Raw genomic sequence first — 19600 nt, 5'->3', positions numbered from 1 at the left:
TCAGGGGTCATGGTATAATTCTACCATTTATTTCAGCTACCACCAACATATTAACTTCTACCCTTTGAGTAAATATCAGCTTTTCTGAATATCAGTGGGAGACCCACATTATTCACTAGAAAAGAGTCTATATTTTAATCTAAGAAGATGCATAGTTAACATAGTTAACATTAACATAGTTCTTCTGGGAACATATAAAATTAATTATCCCACTGTTAATATTTTCTTACATCAACCATAGGTTATAAGCAATTCTTGCTCACTTGTGTTAAGATTCCAAAGAAGGTGGGGAATAGAAATTTATTCAGGAACTGTGATGAGTGTAAACATTTATGTTTGGTTTGCACAAGTTAATATTTAATATTCAGCATTTTTTCAGCAGCCTCTTTAGGAGTAAAGCCAACCATACGGTAAAACCCATCTGTTCTATGCTGAGTAGAATGAATTTGATCAATCATGTTACATTTAGTAGAAATGTGATTTCTTTTGGGATTTATGTAAATTGCATTTGTCTCAATAAGAGTTTCCCAAATTACTTTAGGATGTCATTTAAGTTTTAATATAGGAAAATATAGTTTGATCACTACCCTACTATTTGGTCACTTTACAAATGATATTATTTGATATGAGCTTGCTATATTAGTTTGCACCAGCGAATGTGGAGTTTTACTAGTTCGTCAAATAGATATGTCATGATTGTAGACTAGGCTTGTCCTGAAGTAGTAGTTAAAAAAGAAGAAGCTCACTTTATGATGTACTGTTATTCTCTTGTTGCAGAAAGTTGGCTGTGATGGTTTATTAGGGTCTCTTGCAAGGGAAGATCACTGTGGTGTGTGCAATGGCAATGGAAAATCATGCAAAATCATTAAAGGAGATTTTAATCACACCAGAGGAGCAGGTGATTACTTTTTTTCAAAATTACCAATCCAAACAGTCTTTGGGGACAGAAATTACATTGAACTTGACTTAGAAATCACATTTCTGATTGTTGAAAACTTTTGTAATGGGTACTGAATGATTTTTCATGATGACATATAATACATGTGATATGAGCCAGAAATGCTAATAAGCCCATTTCCCCATACAGAGAATATGAAATCATCTGTTGTGCATTTAATAAATTGGAGCAGCAAGGGAATAATCTAATTTGCATTTGGCTAATATTATCAGATTTCTACAGGCCTTATCCTCCAATGCACAGTATTGATGTCTAACAGAGAATAATGATTTCTAACAGTCTGAAGCAACTATTGAGAGTATTAGTCTTCAGGTTTTCAGCTTTCCATTTTTTAAATTATTTTTCTTAATGTGTTTACTAAGTTCAAAAGAAATACATTTTTGAAAGCAGAGTCTGTAGCAGTGTATCATGTTGGAAACTATAACAGGAAATCAGAAGATGTGGGCTGACAGTCCAGATATATTAAGAGCAGGAACACATCCTCTCTTGTTTACTTTCCTCATCTATAAACACTCATAGGGGATATGAGGATGAACAGATGGTGTATGATCTATGTAGTGTGAATTTTAAAGTGATCCACAACAAAAAGTGATATTATCTGTACCGAGATATAATGACTCACAAGTAAACTTTATATACAGAAAATGCTTTAAACTCAAGCCTAAAAGTTTACTGGGAGTATGCAAATATTTTATGTTTATGTTAGTGTCTTACCTGGACATCTGTTTGTTCAACTATCTTAGTATTTATGATTGATTTTCATTGTCATTTATATGTTTATACTACATATATCGACTTTTTTCCTGTTTTAAATTTCTTGTTCAGATACTGAAAGATGTGCCCCCAAAATATATATTTTAATATGAAGAATAAGCCATTTATATTTGAATAATCATGAAAACTGAGTTCATGCTAGATGTTAAAAAAAAGCCCCTAAGAGAAAATTAGACACAGCTGTCAAATATATAACCTTTCTCTTGGCCCCAGCAGAATAAAAGATAAGTGAGCTTGAAGAACTTGAAGCCTAAAAATAACTAAGGTCCAGGGTAAATTGCAGATCAAAATCTCAATCTCTGAAGTTGTGAAAAAAGGTGACAGATTCTGCAAGTCAAAATCTGTCAGAACTCATTGAGAAAAGTCAGGCAAAGCTGTAAAAGGCTCCCTGATTTCCTGCTAAGAAGTACAGTCATAAGCTTTTCAGCCTGATTGTGATGGGAGATGTTTTTATCATGCAAAAGTTAAAATGATGTCTGAAGAGATTTAAAGATACTAGAACTTTTGGAGCCTATTCCTGCATAATTGTTTACCTGCATGGAGACAGTTCACCGAGGAATACTGATGCACATTCAGCACTGGTAGTTTTTGTTTAGTAATAACAACACTTAATTTTTCAACTAAACTTAGACAACAGAAATTGCAGTTAAAAACCAGTAATGCTATTCATTCTGACTATAGTTAGATGAATACATTCCTCCCCCACTCTCCAATTTCTACTTCAAATCTCCTTTGTTTTTATTACACTTCAATTTCTTCTTTTGTTTTATTAGTTTCTAAATTATATTAACAGCCTCTGATATTTGGAAGATGTCTAAAATGCCTACAATGTTGGGAATATCAGAGACTAATACTGTTATTTCCTTACAACAGTCTGTTGTGCTTGTAGTTCTCTGCTAGTTTAACACTGTTCACGGAAGAAACTAAAATTCTAAACTTGAACCATAAGGCCTTGTGTGGTGTTGTTCCTACTTGTCTCTCTGGTATCAACTCTACCAAGGTCACTTTCCTACTCTAAGCTGCAGCCAATAGATTTGTTACAGGTGCTCAAGCTGACCATGCTCTCTCTAGCACCTTGCATTTTAAAATATTGTTCTCTTAGCTTTGCCTGGTTGTTGTTTTTCAGTCACTAAGTCGTGTCCAACTCTTTGTGACCTCATGAACTGCAGCATGCCAGGCTTCCTTGTCCTTCACTATGATCCTGAGTTCACTCAAACTTATGTCTATTGAGTCAGTGATGCCACTCGACCATCTCATCCTCTGTCACTCCCTTTTCCTCTAGCTCTCAATCTTTCCCAGCATCAGAGTCTTTTCCAATATATGAGTTGGCTTTTCACATCAGGTGGCCAAAGTGGCACGTTAGCATCAGTCTTTCCAATGAATGAATATTCAGGGTTGATTTCCTTTAGGATGGACTGGCTTGATCTCCTTGCTGTCCAAGGAACTCTCAAGAGTCTTCTCCAGCACTACAATTCAAAAGCATCACTTCTTTGTGCTCGGCCTTCTTTATGGTCCAACTCTCACATCCGTACACGACTACTGGAAAAACCATAGCTTTGACTGTACCGACCTTTGTTGGCAAAGTGATGTCTCTGCTTTTTAATAAGCTATCTAGATTTGTCATGGCTTTTCTTCCAAGGACCAAGCATTGTTTAGCATTCAGGTCTCAGTTCAGATGTCACTTCTTCAATGAAGCGTTCCCTGAACAACCTCCACCTCCTATCTCTCTGTATGGATACCCTACTGGTATCCATAGAGTTGAGTTGTATGGTAATTTTGTAATTTTACACTCTTTGATCTTTCCTTTCCTACTATTCTTTAAAGATCAGTGAGGAAAAATATCATGGCTATTTTTTGTTCAATACCCTAGTCCTAATGACCAATATAGTGTGTGATGCATTAACATTTATTAACATAATGAATAATGAAACATTACATCATTAAGAACTTTAAAAAACAAAAATCTATATGAGTCTTTAATTATGCTATGGGCTTCATCTACTTGTGACTTTAAGAATGCTGTATTCATTTCTCTGGAGACAATTTTATCCTTATAGTTTATGGACTTCCTAGAATTTCTTGAAGGAATTGCAGCCCTACTTTGGTCCAGTTGGCCTTACACACTGTATATATTGTATGAGTAACACATGTGCAGGCACATGCGGGTGTTTTCAGTCCCTGTGCTCTATTGAGAGTTTGCAAAATCATTTTTGTTCAAGCTAGAAAATCAACTTAAGAGAATTTTTGCTCCTTAGCACATATATCATGTATTTCATTTTAATTTGCCTGGACAGGGGTTGATTTGTTAAGGGATTTTTAAAGGTAAATTGTATACTTGGCCCCTTGTGGAACTATAGGGTTATCAATATACATTTAGAAGAGGGTGGGCATAAAATCTGTTATTCTTAGTACAAGAGATGCTGACACTAATCCAGTACAAGAAATGCATGCTCTTAGACTTTTTATTTGTGTGTTTGCCATGCAAGAGAGTCATAGTGTCATGTATTCTACTCTGTGAAATAGTAGTAGTGGGCTCTAGCTGTAATCAGACAGATCTGAGTTCAAAGCTTGTATTGGCTAATTACTGGCAAGGCAGTCTTGAAAAAGGCAAGTTTTTTTTCCTCTACCTTTATTTTCCAATCTATTAAATATCTGCCTTGGATGATATCATTATGGCTGAATGAAACAATTTGTATTAACTATCTACAGTTGTGACTGCTGCTGCTGCTGCTAAGTCGCTTCAGTCGTGTCCGACTCTGTGCGACACTAGAGACGGCAGCCCACCAGGCTCCCCTGTCCCTGGGATTCTCCAGGCAAGAACACTGGAGTGGGTTGCCATTTCCTTCTCCAATTCATGAAAGTGAAAAGTGAAAGTGAAGTCTCTCAGTCGTGTCTGACTCTTTAGCGACCCCATGGACTGAAGCCCACCAGGCTTCTCCATCCATGGGATTTTCCAGGCAAGAGTACTGGAGTGGGGGTACAGTTGTGACTAGCACATAGCAATTGTTCAAAATATAGCATTTATCATTGTAACTACCAAGGAGATAATGACTACCTTGGGCGTTTTAAGATGGCCAGTTAAGAATGGGACCTCTGGTTATAAAAGAGGATGTTCCTATGTATGTACGATACAAACTGTCCGATGTGAGGATCACATTTATGACCTTGACATCATTATTTCAGCTTCTGAGCTCAATAATAGCCACTCGTATGTTCACGTCTTTTAAAAATATGCAGTCTCAATTGTGCTAAATAGCTTATTTACTGAGAAATATCGAGAGCCCCAGACTTTAGCTATCCCTTATCAAATGTCTTTGCTTAATATTTTCCTTCCACTCTTTCTTCTTTAAATGCAATCTAACTCACCTGTCCTCTAAGCTGTTTCTATTGAATAACAGAGAATTTCTCTGGATATAACTATAAACTTATATATAACTGTTATCCTAAAATACAATATACCTCTGGGTTTACTGCTAAACTCAAACAGGAATTTACAGTTACTGCCTCTACTTTTCTGTATCTACTCTTCATTTTTAACAACCCTGAAATTTATCTTCTCCAAACACCTTAATTTGCTCATTGATGAATAGTTTCCTTTACTTTGTGACATCCGGTGGACCCCCCTTAGTCACCTCTCTCTTTGATGTCTGTACAGGTTTTGGCACCAGTACTCTTCTTAAAATAGTCTAATCTCTAAGATCCCACTATACCGAAATAGACAGATTTCTACCTTCTTGAGATTATTCCTTCGTGTGTTCTTTCCTTTCTTTCTTTTTTTTTTTCAGTCTTTCTGTCACTAAGGTTAAGTCCTTGACTTCTTCCATCTCAGTTTTCTCCATTTACTCCTGTGGCTTCAATTACTGCCTCACAAAGGTGAGGAAAGCCTGACCTTACCCTGGAGTTCCAGATTTCCAGAGTTCTTACTGGATATTTTTTATTAGTGTGTTATACTGTTTTGTTGAGTACAAACTGCAAAACTTGTCAGATTATGACCCAAACTTGACTTTCCTGTTTTTATAAATGATGACTGCATTCTCACGTAAGTAATAATAAAACATTGTGTTCAATGTTTATGTCCTCCCTTTCTGTTGGTTCTCAAACTCAGAGTTTTGTTTTGTTTTGTTTTTCCTTTACAATGCCTTCGAGATTTTCTGCCTTAGGCTTCTAGCACTCCTGGATTTTTACATTGGCCTCCCGATACTGCTTTCCACAGCTGTATCACTGAGGCTCTTCCAAACTATCAGATAAGACCTCTCCAAACCAGTATCTGATTACATTCCTTACTGTAGAATGTTCAGTAGCTTCAAGTGGTAAATTCAGTGTCCTGGGCATGCATGTAAATTCTCTTAATATAGCCATCTTCTTACACCTTCTCATTCTGTCAGAGTTATTTTGTGTGGTACAAAAAATACCACTTACCATGTTACTTTTATTTACATATGGTGAACTCACGCTTTTTTATATACAGTTGTCTCTCAAATAACTGCATGGGTCCACTTATATATGGATTTTTTAAAATAGTAAATACTACAGTACACACAATCTGCAGTTTTTAAGTCTTCAGATGTAGAACCACAGATACAAAGGAACCATGTATACAGAGGGTCCACTATTTAATATACTCAGATTTTTTACTACAGGGCAGATCAGCACTCTTAACTCATGCATTGTTTTGTTTAAGGGTCACTTGTATATCCAAATCCTATCCATTCTTCAAAGACAGTTAATCTTTTTGCTTCTTTATGAAGCTCTCCTTGACTATATGAAACATTCTCTTTTCGGAACCATTGTGATCCCTACTGGTGCCAGTGTTACTCAAACATCAGTAATGTATAAAACCACTTAAAACGGGGCGGAGAGGGCGCAGGGGGGGCGCGCTGAAATCCCACTTCTGAGTTAAAGTAGCAGCAAAACTTCTGAGTGGTGATGTGATCAGATAAGGGGGATGGTTTAAACAACTTTAATTTACATTCTTCATTGGAAAATTAGCCGTTTTATTTTGAATATGATCTTCTAAGCTTAATTTTGAAAGCTTTATTTAACTCATTTTTGTGTAAGATATTGGTGTCTTATCTTTCCAGTTCGATTCTAGACTCATTGAGTACAGAAATCATCTTACTTCATTTCTGTATGCAAATAGGAAGTAAGTGTTTGTGTCTGTTTTCATTGCTGCATACTGCATTCATGTAACAAAATGGAAGTACTTGTGTGATTTAGTGTTACTAAAAATTTATTCTCTATTGGAAATGCTGATTTGAAAAGCACAGACCTCTAATCCCAGGCACTACCACCAGGTGGGGTGTCTGCTACCTTTTGGTAAACAGCAAAAATTGTCAACAGTTTCAGGAATTTGAATAATTAATCAATAGGAGACAACTCTGGGATTAGCTATTATACCTTTTTATCAATAGCTTTGAAATCAGATGTTTATTAGACCTATGTGTAGCTATACAGAAATGCTGAGAAAATGAAGTCTTGATTTTGACTTTTTGTGCGTACTTTTTCTTCTATCCAACTTTATCTTACTCTCTTGTTTCACTTCAGGCATTACATTCCTAACCACTGCTAAAGTGTATTTCCTAAAAAATGCCTAATTGTATCTTGCTCCTAGCCATCTGATCCCTTTCAGGGTGACATCAGATTGCCTGGTGTGGCCTTACTTATTATTTTACTTAATTATCTTATCTTACTTGTCTCCGGCTCAAGTTTCAAACCCTTTGTTCATCTCCCAGGGAAGGCTTGCTCTTTCTTGTCCAATACTCAACTATTTCAGGGACCCACATCCACCATCTGTATGCTCTCCAGCTATGTTTCCTCCTCCCTAGACTTTCTGATTTACAGGAGTTCCATGAGCAGAACTTAAGTTAGTTTGTTCTGTTCCAGGATTCACTGTGTTTCTAACCAAGCTACGCATTGTGCTCTTTCTCACCTTATAATTCATAAGCTGTTGGGAAGCTTTTTAACATAGAATACAGTCACCCATTTGCTCATGATAGTTTTGTATTCTCAGTGTTGCTCAAATAAACTTCTCAACTTGAATTTATGACAGCTTTTATAGATGATTTTTTTCTTTATATAGGTATTGAAATATCACATCAAAAGCCAAAACCAAAAGAAAATAGGGAAAGTCAGTGAAGAAAAAAGAATTAGAAGAAACTCAATATGTATTTCATGTTTTATTGACTTTTACAGGTTATGTAGAAGTGCTGGTGATACCTGCTGGAGCAAGAAGAATCAGAGTTGTGGAAGAAAAGCCAGCACACAGCTATTTAGGTAACCTGTGTAAAGACACAGAGCCCATCCAAGTTCAAGCTTAGCTGCCTTGCCCTGAGAGTTCTGTGATGACCAGAACGTCAGTGTGTTTCTAGTTACATACATGAATTTCCCAGGAAGCACCTCTTGTCAAGTAGGAATTTTTTTCCTTCCCTCCCAGGGACTTCCCTGGAGCAAAAGTAATGTGGTTGACTATGCGTTTTTTGGCAGTAGAGGCGGGGGGGAGTTATTAATTACTTCTTCATGTTAATCCACATTAAGGAACAAATACTCATTGGAGGATTTGAATATGTTTTGTTTCATGTACACATATATATTTCATATATGCATACACATAAATATACACATATCCATGTTTGTTGCATGGGCAAATGTATACATAGATGTGTGTGTGTGTGTATTTGCTGATTATAATTTGGAAATCTTGTGGGATTCTTAAAAAAAATTCTATGTACTAAGAGGACTTGCTCTTTTAATGGAAGACAGTGAGTCCCTTGGACAGCAAGGAGATCCAACCAGTCCATCCTAAAGGAGATCAGTCCTGGGTGTTCTTTGGAAGGACTGATGTTAAAGCTGAAACCAATATTTTGGCCACCTGATGCAAAGAGTTGACTCATTGGAAAAGACCCTGATGCTGGGAGGGATTGGAGGCAGGAGGAGAAGGGGACAACAGAGGATGAGATGGCTGGATGGCATCACCGACTTGATGGACATCAGTTTGGGTGGACTCTGGGAGTTGGTGGTGGACAGGGAGGCCTGGCGTGCTGCGGTCCATGGGGTTGCAAAGAGTCGGACATGACTGAGCAACTGAACTAACTGTGCTCTCTTTTGCCTCACTTCAGGTATATGCATCTATGAAGAAAGTTTTTTGTTTTTAATTTTTAAATAGGAAAGTTGGCTTATAATATTTTGATAGTTTCAGGTGTACTGCATAGTGCTGACATATGCATACATTATGAAATGGTCACCATGATAAGTCTAGTAATGATCTGTCCCCAAACAAAGTTATTACAGTGTTATTGATCATATTCCTTATACTATATATTGTAAGACCTGCATTGCTTATTTCATCACTGGAACTTTTTATCTCTTAATACCTTTCATCTATTTCATGTACCCACTACTCCCTCCCTCTGGCAGTCACCCCTTTGCTCTCTGTATCTAAGAGTTTCTTTTTATTTTGATTTGTTTGCTTGTTTTCATTTTTTAAATTCCACATGTATGTGAGATCATACAGTATTTGTCTTTCTTTGTCTGACTTATTTCATTTACCATAGTATCCTCTAGATCTAAATATTTGTTGCAAATGGCAAGATTTCTTTTTCTTTTGGATGATTAATAGTCCATTGTGTGTATAAACCTCACTGAAATACTTGCCCACACCATATACAAAAATAAACTCAAAGTGGATTAAATTTTTTAATTTAAGACCTGAAACCATAAAATTCCAAGAAGAAAACATAGGTAGTAGTTCTTTGACAGCAATCTTAACAATATTTTTTTGTGTGTTTTTGATTTGTCTACCTAGGCAAGGCAAATGAAAGCAAAAATAACCAAATGGGACTATGTCAAACTAAAACCTGTTAACAAATGACAGGTTCTATCTTCTTTATCTATTCATCTATCATTGGACACTTAGATGAATGAATGCTTCTGTATCTTGACTAATGTAAATATTGCCACACTGAACATCAGGGTGCTTATCCCTTTTTGAATTAGTACTTTTATTTTCTTTGAGTTAATACCTAGGAGCGAAATTGCTGGATCATATGGAAGTTCTGTGTTTAACTTTCTAAAGACTCTCCCTACTGCCTTCCATAGTGACCACACCAATTACACTCCCACCAACAGTATAAGAGGATTTTCTTTTTTCCACATACTGCCAACACTTGTTTTTGTTTTTTTGATGATAACCATTCTGACAGACGTGAGGTGATATTTCATCATGGTTTTGATTTTCATTCTCCTGATGATTAGTAATTTTGAGCATCTTTTTATGTACCTGTTGACCATCAGAATGTCTTTGGAAAAAATTTCTCTTCAGAGCCTCTGCCCACTTTTTAACTGAATTGTTTAGGGATTTTTGATGTTGATTGTATGAGTACTTTGTATATTTTGGATATTAACTTCTTACAGGATATTTGTTTGCAAATATCTTCTCACATTCAGTAAGCTGCCTTTTCATTTGTTGACAAATTTTTAGTTTGACATATTCCCATTTGGTTATTTTTGCTTTTGTTTGCCTTGCCTGAGTAGACAAATCCCCCCAAAAAAATATATTGCTAAAACTGCTGTCAAAGAGCATACTACCTGTGCTTTCTTCTAGGAATTTTGTGGTTCCAGGTCTTAAATTTCACACTTGGATCCATTTTGAGTTTATTTCTATATACGATGTGGGAAAGTAGTTCAGTTTGGTTCTTATGCATGTAGTTGTCCAGTTTTCCCAATACCATTTGTAGAATAGCTGTCCTTCCTCAATGTATATTCTTGTCTTCTTTGTCATAGGTTAATTAACCATAGAAAATTAATTTATTTCTGGTCTTTCTGTTCTGTTCTATTGGTCAATGTCTATCTTTCTCCCTGTTTGGTTCTAGACTCTTAATTACTGCTGCTTTGTAGTATCATTTAAAATGAGGGCATGTGTGTTACCTACAGCTTTATTCCTCTCTTTCTAGATTGCTTTGGCTATTCAAGGTCTTTTTGTTTCCAAATAAATTTTAGAATTATTTGTCCAAATTCTCTGGAAAGTGCAAGCAGTATTTTGACAAGGGTTGCAGTAAATTTATAGATTGCTTTAAGTGGTATGGTCATTTTAACAATAAAAATTCTTCCAGTTTATGAGTTCAGTCTGTCTTTCCATCACCTTTTGCTGTCTTCAGTTTCTTTCATTAATGCCATATAGTCTTCAATGCAAGTCTTGTACCTTCTTAGTTAGATTTACTGTTAAATATTTTATTCTTTGATGTAATTATAAATGGGACTGTTATCTTATTTTCCTTTTCTGATGATTCATTACTAGTATTTAGAAGTGCAACAGCACTTTTGTATTCTGCTACTTTTCTGAATTCATGTATTAGTTCTAATAGTATTTTGGTGGCATCTTTAGGATTTTGTGCATATAGGATCATGTCATATGCAAAGAGTGATAGTTTTACTTCTTTCTTCCAGTTTGGATTGTTTTTCTTGTCTGACTATGGTAGCTAGAACTTCCCATACTATGTTGAATGAACATGGTGAGAAGGCATTTATCCTGTCCCTGATTTTAGAGGACATGCTTTCACCTGTTGACCACTGAGTAAGGTGTTGACTGTGCTTTTGTCATATCTGGCCTTATTAAATATCGAGGTATATGTCTTCTATTTCCACATCGTTAAAAGCTTTTTTGTTCTAAATAAATGTTGATTTTGTCAAAATCTTTTTCTGCATCTTTTGAGATGACCTTTTTTTATTTTTTATTGCTCACTTTGTTTACCTGGTATATCAGGTAAATATTGATTTGTGAATATTGCACTATCCTTTCAGCTCTGAGATGGACCTAACTTAATCATGATGTAGTGATCCTTTTAATGTATTGTTGAATTTTATTTTCTAGTCTTTTTTTGAAGATTTTTGGATCTATGTTCATCAGAAATATTGACCTATAATTTTATTTTCCTATGTGGTCTTTGTCTAATTTGGGTATCAGGGTGATACTTGCCTCATGGAATACATTTTAATGCGTTCCTTCCTCTTAAATTTTGGGGAATAGTTTGGGAAGGATAATTATAAACTCTTCTTTAAATATTAGGTAAATTTGCCTGTGGAGCTATCTGGTCCTTGAGTTTTGTTTATTGGAAATTATCTGATTAATGAATCAATTTCATTACTGGGAATTGGCCTTTCATACTCTCTATTTCTTCCTGAATCAGTCTTGAGACATTGCATATTTATAGGAATTTATTTATTATTATAGGTTTTTTGTATACAATTATTCATACTAATCACTTATGAATGCAAAAAAGCAAAATAACTGTCTGGGGAGGCCTTACAAATAGCTGTGAAAAGAAGAGAAGTGAAAAGCAAAGGAGAAAAGGAAAGATATAAGCATCTGAATGCAGAGTTCCAAAGAATAGCAAGAAGAGATAAGAAAGCCTTCTTCAGCGATCAATGCAAAGAAATAGAGGAAAACAACAGAATGGGAAAACTAGAGATCTCTTCAAGAAAATTAGAGATACAAAGGGAACATTTCATGCAAAAATGGACTCAATAAAGGACAGAAATGGTCTGGACCTAACAGAAGCAGAAGATCTTAAGAAGAGGTGGCAAGAATACACAGAAGAACTGTACAAAAAAGAGCTTCACGGCCCGGATATTCACGATGGTGTGATCACTCACCTAGAGCCAGATATCCTGGAATGTGAAGTCAAGTGGGCCTTAGAAAGCATCACTATGAACAAAGCTAGTGGAGGTGATGGAATTCCAGTTGAGCTGTTTCAAATCCTGAAAGATGATGCTGTGAAAGTGCTGCACTCAATATGCCAGCAAATATGGAAAACTCAGCAGTGGCCACAGGACTGGAAAATGTCAGTTTTCATTCCAATCCCAAAGAAAGGCAATGCCCAAGAATGCTCAAACTACCGCACAATTGCACTCATCTCACACGCTAGTAAAGTAATGCTCAAAAATCTCCAAGCCAGGCTTCAGCAATACGTGAACCATGAATTTCCTGATGTTCAAGCTGGTTTTAGAAAAGGCAGAGGAACCAGAGATCAAATTGCCAACATCTGCTGGATCATGGAAAAAGCAGGAGAGTTCCAGAAAAACATCTATTTCTGCTTTATTGACTATGCCAAAGCCTTTGACTGTGTGAATCACAATAAATGGTGGAAAATTCTGAGAGAGATAGGAATACCAGACCACCTGACCTGCCTCTTGAGAAATCCGTATGCAGGTCAGGAAGCAACAGTTAGAACTGGACATGGAGCAACAGACTGGTTCCAAATAGGAAAAGGAGTACGTCAAGGCTGTATATTGTCACCCTGCTTATTTAACTTACGTGCAGAGTACATCATGAGAAACGCTGGACTGGAAGAAACACAAGCTGAAATCAAGATTGCCAGGAGAAATATCAATAACCTCAGATATGCAGATGACACCACCCTTATGGCAGAAAGTGAAGAGGAGCTAAAAAGCCTCTTGATGAAAGTGAAGGAGGAGAGTGAAAAAGTTGGCTTAAAGCTCAACATTCAGAAAATGAAGATCATGGCATCCGGTCTCATCACTTCCTGGGAAATAGATGGGGAAACAGTGGAAACCGTGTCAGACGTTATTTTTTTGGGCTCCCAAATCACTGCAGATGGTGACTGCAGCCATGAAATTAAAAGACGCTTACTCCTTGGAAGAAAAGTTACGACCAACCTAGATAGCATTTTCAAAAGCAGAGACATTAGTTTGCCGACTAAGGTCCGTCTAGTCAAGGCTATGGTTTTTCCAGTGGTTATGTATGGATGTGAGAGTTGGACTATGAAGAAGGCTGAGCGCCAAAGAATTGATGCTTTTGAACTGTGGTGTTGGAGAAGACTCTTGAGAGTCCCTCAGACTGCAAGGAGATCCAACCAGTCCATTCTGAAGGAGATCAGCCCTGGGATATCTTTGGAAGGAATGAAGCTAAAGCTGAAACTCCAGTACTTTGGCCACCTCATGCGAAGAGTTGACTCACTGGAAAAGACTCTGATGCTGGGAGGGATTGGGGGCATGAGGAGAAGGGGGACAACAGAGGATGAGATGGCTGGATGGCATCACTGACTCAATGGACGTGAGTCTGAGTGAACTCCAGGAGTTGGTGATGGACAGGGAGGCCTGGCGTGCTGCAATTCATGGGGTCGCAAAGAGTTGGACACGACTGAGTGACTGAACTGAACTGAACTGAATCTCTTATGATCCTCTGTATTTTGTGGTGTTGATTGTAACTTTTTTTTCATTTCTGATTTTATTTCATTGGGCGCTTGAGAAAATATTTCTAAATTTTTAAGTATTGCTCCTGGAAAAAAATGTATCAGCTATTTTACTTAGGCCAATTAATAATTTTTAAATATATGAAAGAAAATAGTATATTGTCAAAATATATATTGCTTATAAATTAATATTTCAAGCTAATTAAGTCATGTAAAAGTCTCTTTTATAGCCATGACATTCACTGACATCTAATATTACACATCTGGCAAAAGGCTATTCTTCCAGAATTTAAACATCATATTTATATTATCTTTTTTCAAATTATGATATTTTTAGCTAATATTGGAGTAGGGCTGGAGGAGGGCTTCCCTGGTGATAAAGAACCTGCCTAACAATACAGGAGATGTAAGAGATGCAAGTTCGATACTTGGGTTGGTAAGATCTCCTGGAGGAGGGCATGGCAACCCACTGCAATATTCCTGCCTGGAGTATCCCATGGACAGAGGAGCCTGGCAAGCTATGGTTCACAAGGTCACAAAGAGACTAAAGCTATTTAGCACAACACACACAGCACATAGTTGATTTACAGCGCTGTATAGTTTCAAGTGTACAGCAAAGTGATTCAGTCATATTTAACGTTTTTCAAATTTCTTTTCCATTTAAGGTATTAGAGAATATTAAGTAGAGGTCCCTATGCTATACAGTAGGTACTTACTGATTATGTATTTTATATAATAGTGTATGTGTTAATAGCAACCTCCTAATTTATACTTCCCTTCCACCTTTTCCCTTTGGTAACTGTAAGTTTGTTTTCTAAGTCTGTGAGTCTGTTTCTGTTTTCTAAATAAATTTGTTTGTATCATTTTTTTAGATTCCACATATAAGTGGTATCACATCATATTTGTCTTTGTCTGACATGCTTCATTGAGTATGATAATCTCTAGGTCCATCCGTGTTGCTACAAATAGCATTATTTCACTCTTTTTATGACTGAGTGATATTCCACTGTATACATGCACCACATCGTCTTTAATCATTCATCTGTCAGTGGACTTTTATGTGTCCTTATCTTGGCTATGATACATAGTGCTGCAGTGAATGTTAGGGTGAATGTATCTTTTCAAATTCTGGTTTTCTCCAGATACATGCCCAGAAATGGGATTGCAGGATTATATGATAGCTCTGTTTTTAGTTTTTTAAGGAACCTCCATACTGTTCTCCATAGTGGATATACCAGTTTACATTCCCACCAGCAGTGTAAAAGTGCTCCCTTTTCTGTACACCTCCAGCATTTACTGTTCGTAGACTTTTTGATGATGGCCATTTTGACTGATGTGAGGTGATAACTCACTATAGGTTTGATTTGCATTTCTCCAATAATTAATGATTTTGAAACATCTTTTCATTTGTTTTCTGGCTATCTATTTGTTTTCTGTGAAGAAATGTCTATTTAGATCTTATGCCCATATTTTGACTTTTCTTATATTGAGCAACCTGAACTGTTTGCATAATTTGGAAATTAATCCTATGTAAGTCACACCATTTGCAAATATTTTCTCCCATTCTGTGGGCTCTTTTTTTTTAATGATTTCCACTTTTAAGTTTAATTAGGTCTGTTTATTTTTGTTTTTATTTTCATTAATCTAGGAGGTAGATCCAATAAGATGTTGCTGCAATTTATTTCAAAGCGTGTACTGCATGTATTTTCATCTATGAGTTCTATAGTATCCAGTTTTACGTTTAGGTCTTTAATCCATTTTGAGTTTATTTTTGTATCTGGTGTTAGAGAATGGCTACTCAGTTACCTGTTGTTGTTTGGTAGCATATTATTTAGCCTCCATATATTTGTGGTTTTTACACTTTTTTCTTGTGATTTATTCCTTATCTCATAGTGTTGTGGTTGAAATAGATGCTGCAGATGATTTCAGTTTTCTTAAATGTACCCAGGCTTGCTTTGTAGCCCAACAAGTGGTCAATCCTGGAGAACATTCCATGTGCATGTGAGAAGAATGTATGTTTTGCTCCTTTGGGATGGACTGCTTTATATCAATTAAGTCTGTTCAGTCCATTCTGTCATTTAAGGCCTATGTTTCCTTACTGATTTTCTCTCTTGATGATCCGTCCATTGATATAAAGGAGGTGTTAAAATCCCCCACTATTATTGTGTTACTGTCAATTTCCCCTTTTATGACTGTTGTTCAGTTGCTCAGTCGTGTCTGACTCTTTGCAACCCCATGAACTGCAGCACACCATCTCCTGGAGCTGGCTCAAACTCATGTCCACTGAGTCGGTGATGCCATCCAACCATCTCGTCCTCTGTCATCACCTTCTCCTCCTGCCTTCAATCTTTCCCAGCATCAGGTTCTTTTCTAATGAGTCAGCTCTTCATATCAGGTGGCCAAAGTACTGGAGCTTCAGCTTTAGCATCAGTCCTTCCAATGAATATTCAGGATTGATTTCCTTTAAAATTGGCTGATTTGATCTCCTTGCAGTCCAAGGGACTCTCAAGAGTCTTCTCCAATACCACAGTTCAAAAGCATCAATTCTTCAACACTCAGCCTTCTTTATAGTCCCAACTCTCACATATATACATGACTACTGGAAAGACCGTAGCTTTCGTTATACAGACCTTTGTCGGCAAAGAAATGTCTCTGCTTTCTAATATGCTGTCTAGGTTTGTCATAGCTTTGACTATTAGTGGCTGCCTTATATATTGAGCTGCTCCTATGTTGGGTGCATATATATTTACAATAGTTATATGTTCTTAATCCCTTGATCATTATCTAGTTTCCTATTATCTCGTAACAGCCTTTATTTTAAAGTCTATTTTCTCCGATATGAGTGTTGCTACTCCAGTTTTTCTTTGTTTTTTTTTGTCTCTCCTCAACAAATCAAAGTCAGCAAGTGCCCTCTTTTGTTGGATTCTCAGTCTCCACATAATTTCCCAGTGTTCCCATGCTGTGGGGCTCAAGCCTGGGCCCTGCTGTATTCTCCGCTATGCTGTCTCTCTAAGGAATCACGTTTCGCTCCATTCTTTACATTTTTATTTGATGTAAATTATCAAATTTTCATGTACACCTCAGAAATAATGTCTAAATCAAAAATTGTATTTTCATCTGTGCAGAAACCTCTTTTTCAGTTTTCCCATTATAGTAAACGTCAATGTATCAGTGTCCTATGACTGTTGTGACTGTTACCACAACCTTGGTGGTTTAAAATGAGAGGAGCGTATTCTGCCAAAGTTCTGGAGGCCATAATCAGTTTTACTGGACCAAAAATCAAGGTGTCTGCAAAACCATGCTCTCTTTGAAGTTTCTAGGGTGGCATTCAGTCCTGATCCCTTCCAGATTCTCTGCTACCTGCATTCTTTTCCTTTGACCGTAGCACTTCAGTACGTACCTCCCTAAAATCATTGCCTTCTCTTCTTTGTCTGTGTTCCACTCTTCCTTCCTCTTAAAAAGCTACATGTGATTGCATTTTAGACCCACTATGGTAATATCCAGGAAAATCTCCCCACCTGAAGATCCTTAATTTAACCATATTTGCAATGTTATTTATTTGCCATATAAGATAGAATTCATAGGTTCCAGGGATTCCAACATGAATATCTTTATTCCCCTTAAAACCCTTTTTAAAAAAATTGTGGCAAATACATATTACAAAATTGACATCTTACCTATATTAAGTGTATGGTTTGATGGCGTTGAGTACATTCAGAACTATGTTGTACAGCAACCACCATCCATCCCCAGGACTCTTAATCTTGTAAGCCTGAAACTCTGTACCCCTTAATAGTAACTCCCCATTCTCCTCTCTTCCCAGTCCCTGGTAACCTCCATCTTGCTTTTCTATCTCCATGAATTTGTCCACTCTATGTATCTCATACATATGGAATCACACCATAAATGTCCTTTTATGACTGACATATCCTTTACCATAATGCCCTCAATATTTAGCTATACTGTAGCATAAGTCAACATTCCCATCTTTTTAAAGGCTATTATTCCAATGTCTGTACATATATATGTATGTATGTTTATATATATATATACACATATATATACATATATGTAAAACACCTTTTGCTTATCTACTTATTTATTCATGTATTCGTGAGTTGCTTTTACATTTTTAGCTATTATGAATAATGTTGCTATGAATATGGATATACTAATATCTCTTAAAGACCTGGCTTTTCATTCTCTTGAGTATATACCCAGAAGTAGAATTCTTGGATCATAGACTAATTTTATTTTTAATTTTTTTAGGAACTATGTAACATTTTCCAGAGTTACCACACAATTTGCAATTTCTGCCAACAGGTTACAAGGGTTTCAGTTTCTTCATATCTTCACCAACACATTTTCTATTTTAATAGTTCAGTTCAGTTCACTTCAGTTCAGTAGCTCAGTCGTATACAACTCTTTGCGACCCCACAAATTGCAGCATGCCAGGCCTCCCTGTCCATCACCAACTCCCAGAGTTCACTCAGACTCACATCCATCGAGTCAGTGATGCCATCCAGCCATCTCATCCTCTGTCATCCCCTTCTCCTCCTGCCCCCAATCCCTCCCAGCATCAGAGTCTTTTCCAGTGAGTCAACTCTTCGCATGAGGTGGCCACAGTACTGGAGTTTCAGCTTTAGCATCATTCCTTCCAAAGAAATCCCAGGGCTGATCTCCTTGCAGTCCAAGGGACTCTCAAGAGTCTTCTCCAACACCACAGTTCAAAAGCATCAATTCTTCGGCGCTCAGCCTTCTTCACAGTCCAACTCTCACATCCATCCATGACTACTGGAAAAACCATAGCCTTGACTAGACAGACCTTAGTCGGCAAAGTAATGTCTCTGCTTTTGAATATACTATCTAGGTTGGTCATAACTTTTCTTCCAAGGAGTAAGTGTCTTTTACTTTCATGGCTGCAGTCACCATCTGCAGTGATTTGGGAGCCCCAAAAAATAAAGTCTGACATGGTTTCCACTGTTTCCCCATCTATTTCCCATGAAGTGATGGGACCAGTTGCCATGATCTTTGTTTTCCGAATGTTGAGCTTTAAGCCAACTTTTTCACTCTCCTCTTTCACTTTCATCAAGAGGTTTTTTAGTTCCTCTTCACTTTCTGCCATAAAAGTGGTGTCATCTGCATATCTGAGGTTAGTGATATTTCTCCCGGCAATCTTGATTCCAGCTTGTGTTTCTTCCAGTCCAGTGTTTCTCATGATGTACTCTGCATATAAGTTAAATAAGCAGGGTGACAATATAGTAGCCATCCTAATAGCTATGAAGTGTTATCTTATTCAGGATTTGACTTGTATTTCTCTAATAATAAGTGACATTGATTTTCTTTTCATGCACTTGTTGGCTTTGTATAACTTCTTTGGAGAAATATCTGTTCAGGTCTTTGCCCATTTTTTATTTAGGCTGTTTGATTTTTTTGTTGTTTTTGATCAATTTTTTTCTTTGTATATTCTGGATCTGAATCTCTTTATCAGATTGATTTTCAGATATTTTCTCCCAGTTTGTGGGTTTTTGCTCTGTTAATAGTGTCTTTTCATGTAGTTTTCAATTTTCATGAAATTTGTCTGTTTTTCTTTTATATTCTGTCCCTTTGGTGCAGTGTTTAAGAAATCATTGTCAAATTCAATGTTGTGGAACTTTTGCCT

The 19600-nt window shown here is 36.7% G+C and overlaps 1 protein-coding gene across 1 annotated transcript in view; it reads left to right on the top strand.

The window, feature by feature from the left end:
- ADAMTS19 (ADAM metallopeptidase with thrombospondin type 1 motif 19) overlaps positions 1-19600 on the top strand; it is a 261502-nt gene that overhangs the window by 183688 nt on the left and 58214 nt on the right. The window contains exons 15-16 of the mRNA XM_068980968.1: positions 778-898; positions 7925-8005. Coding sequence (XP_068837069.1) covers positions 778-898; positions 7925-8005 — 202 coding nt within the window. The remainder of the gene's footprint in view (positions 1-777; positions 899-7924; positions 8006-19600) is intronic.

The sequence above is a fragment of the Capricornis sumatraensis genome, chromosome 9 (genome assembly GCF_032405125.1).
Source record: "Capricornis sumatraensis isolate serow.1 chromosome 9, serow.2, whole genome shotgun sequence".
Classification (NCBI taxonomy): Eukaryota; Metazoa; Chordata; class Mammalia; order Artiodactyla; family Bovidae; genus Capricornis; species Capricornis sumatraensis.
Note: the sequence above shows the minus strand (reverse complement) of the source record. Positions and strands in the feature narration are given on the sequence as shown.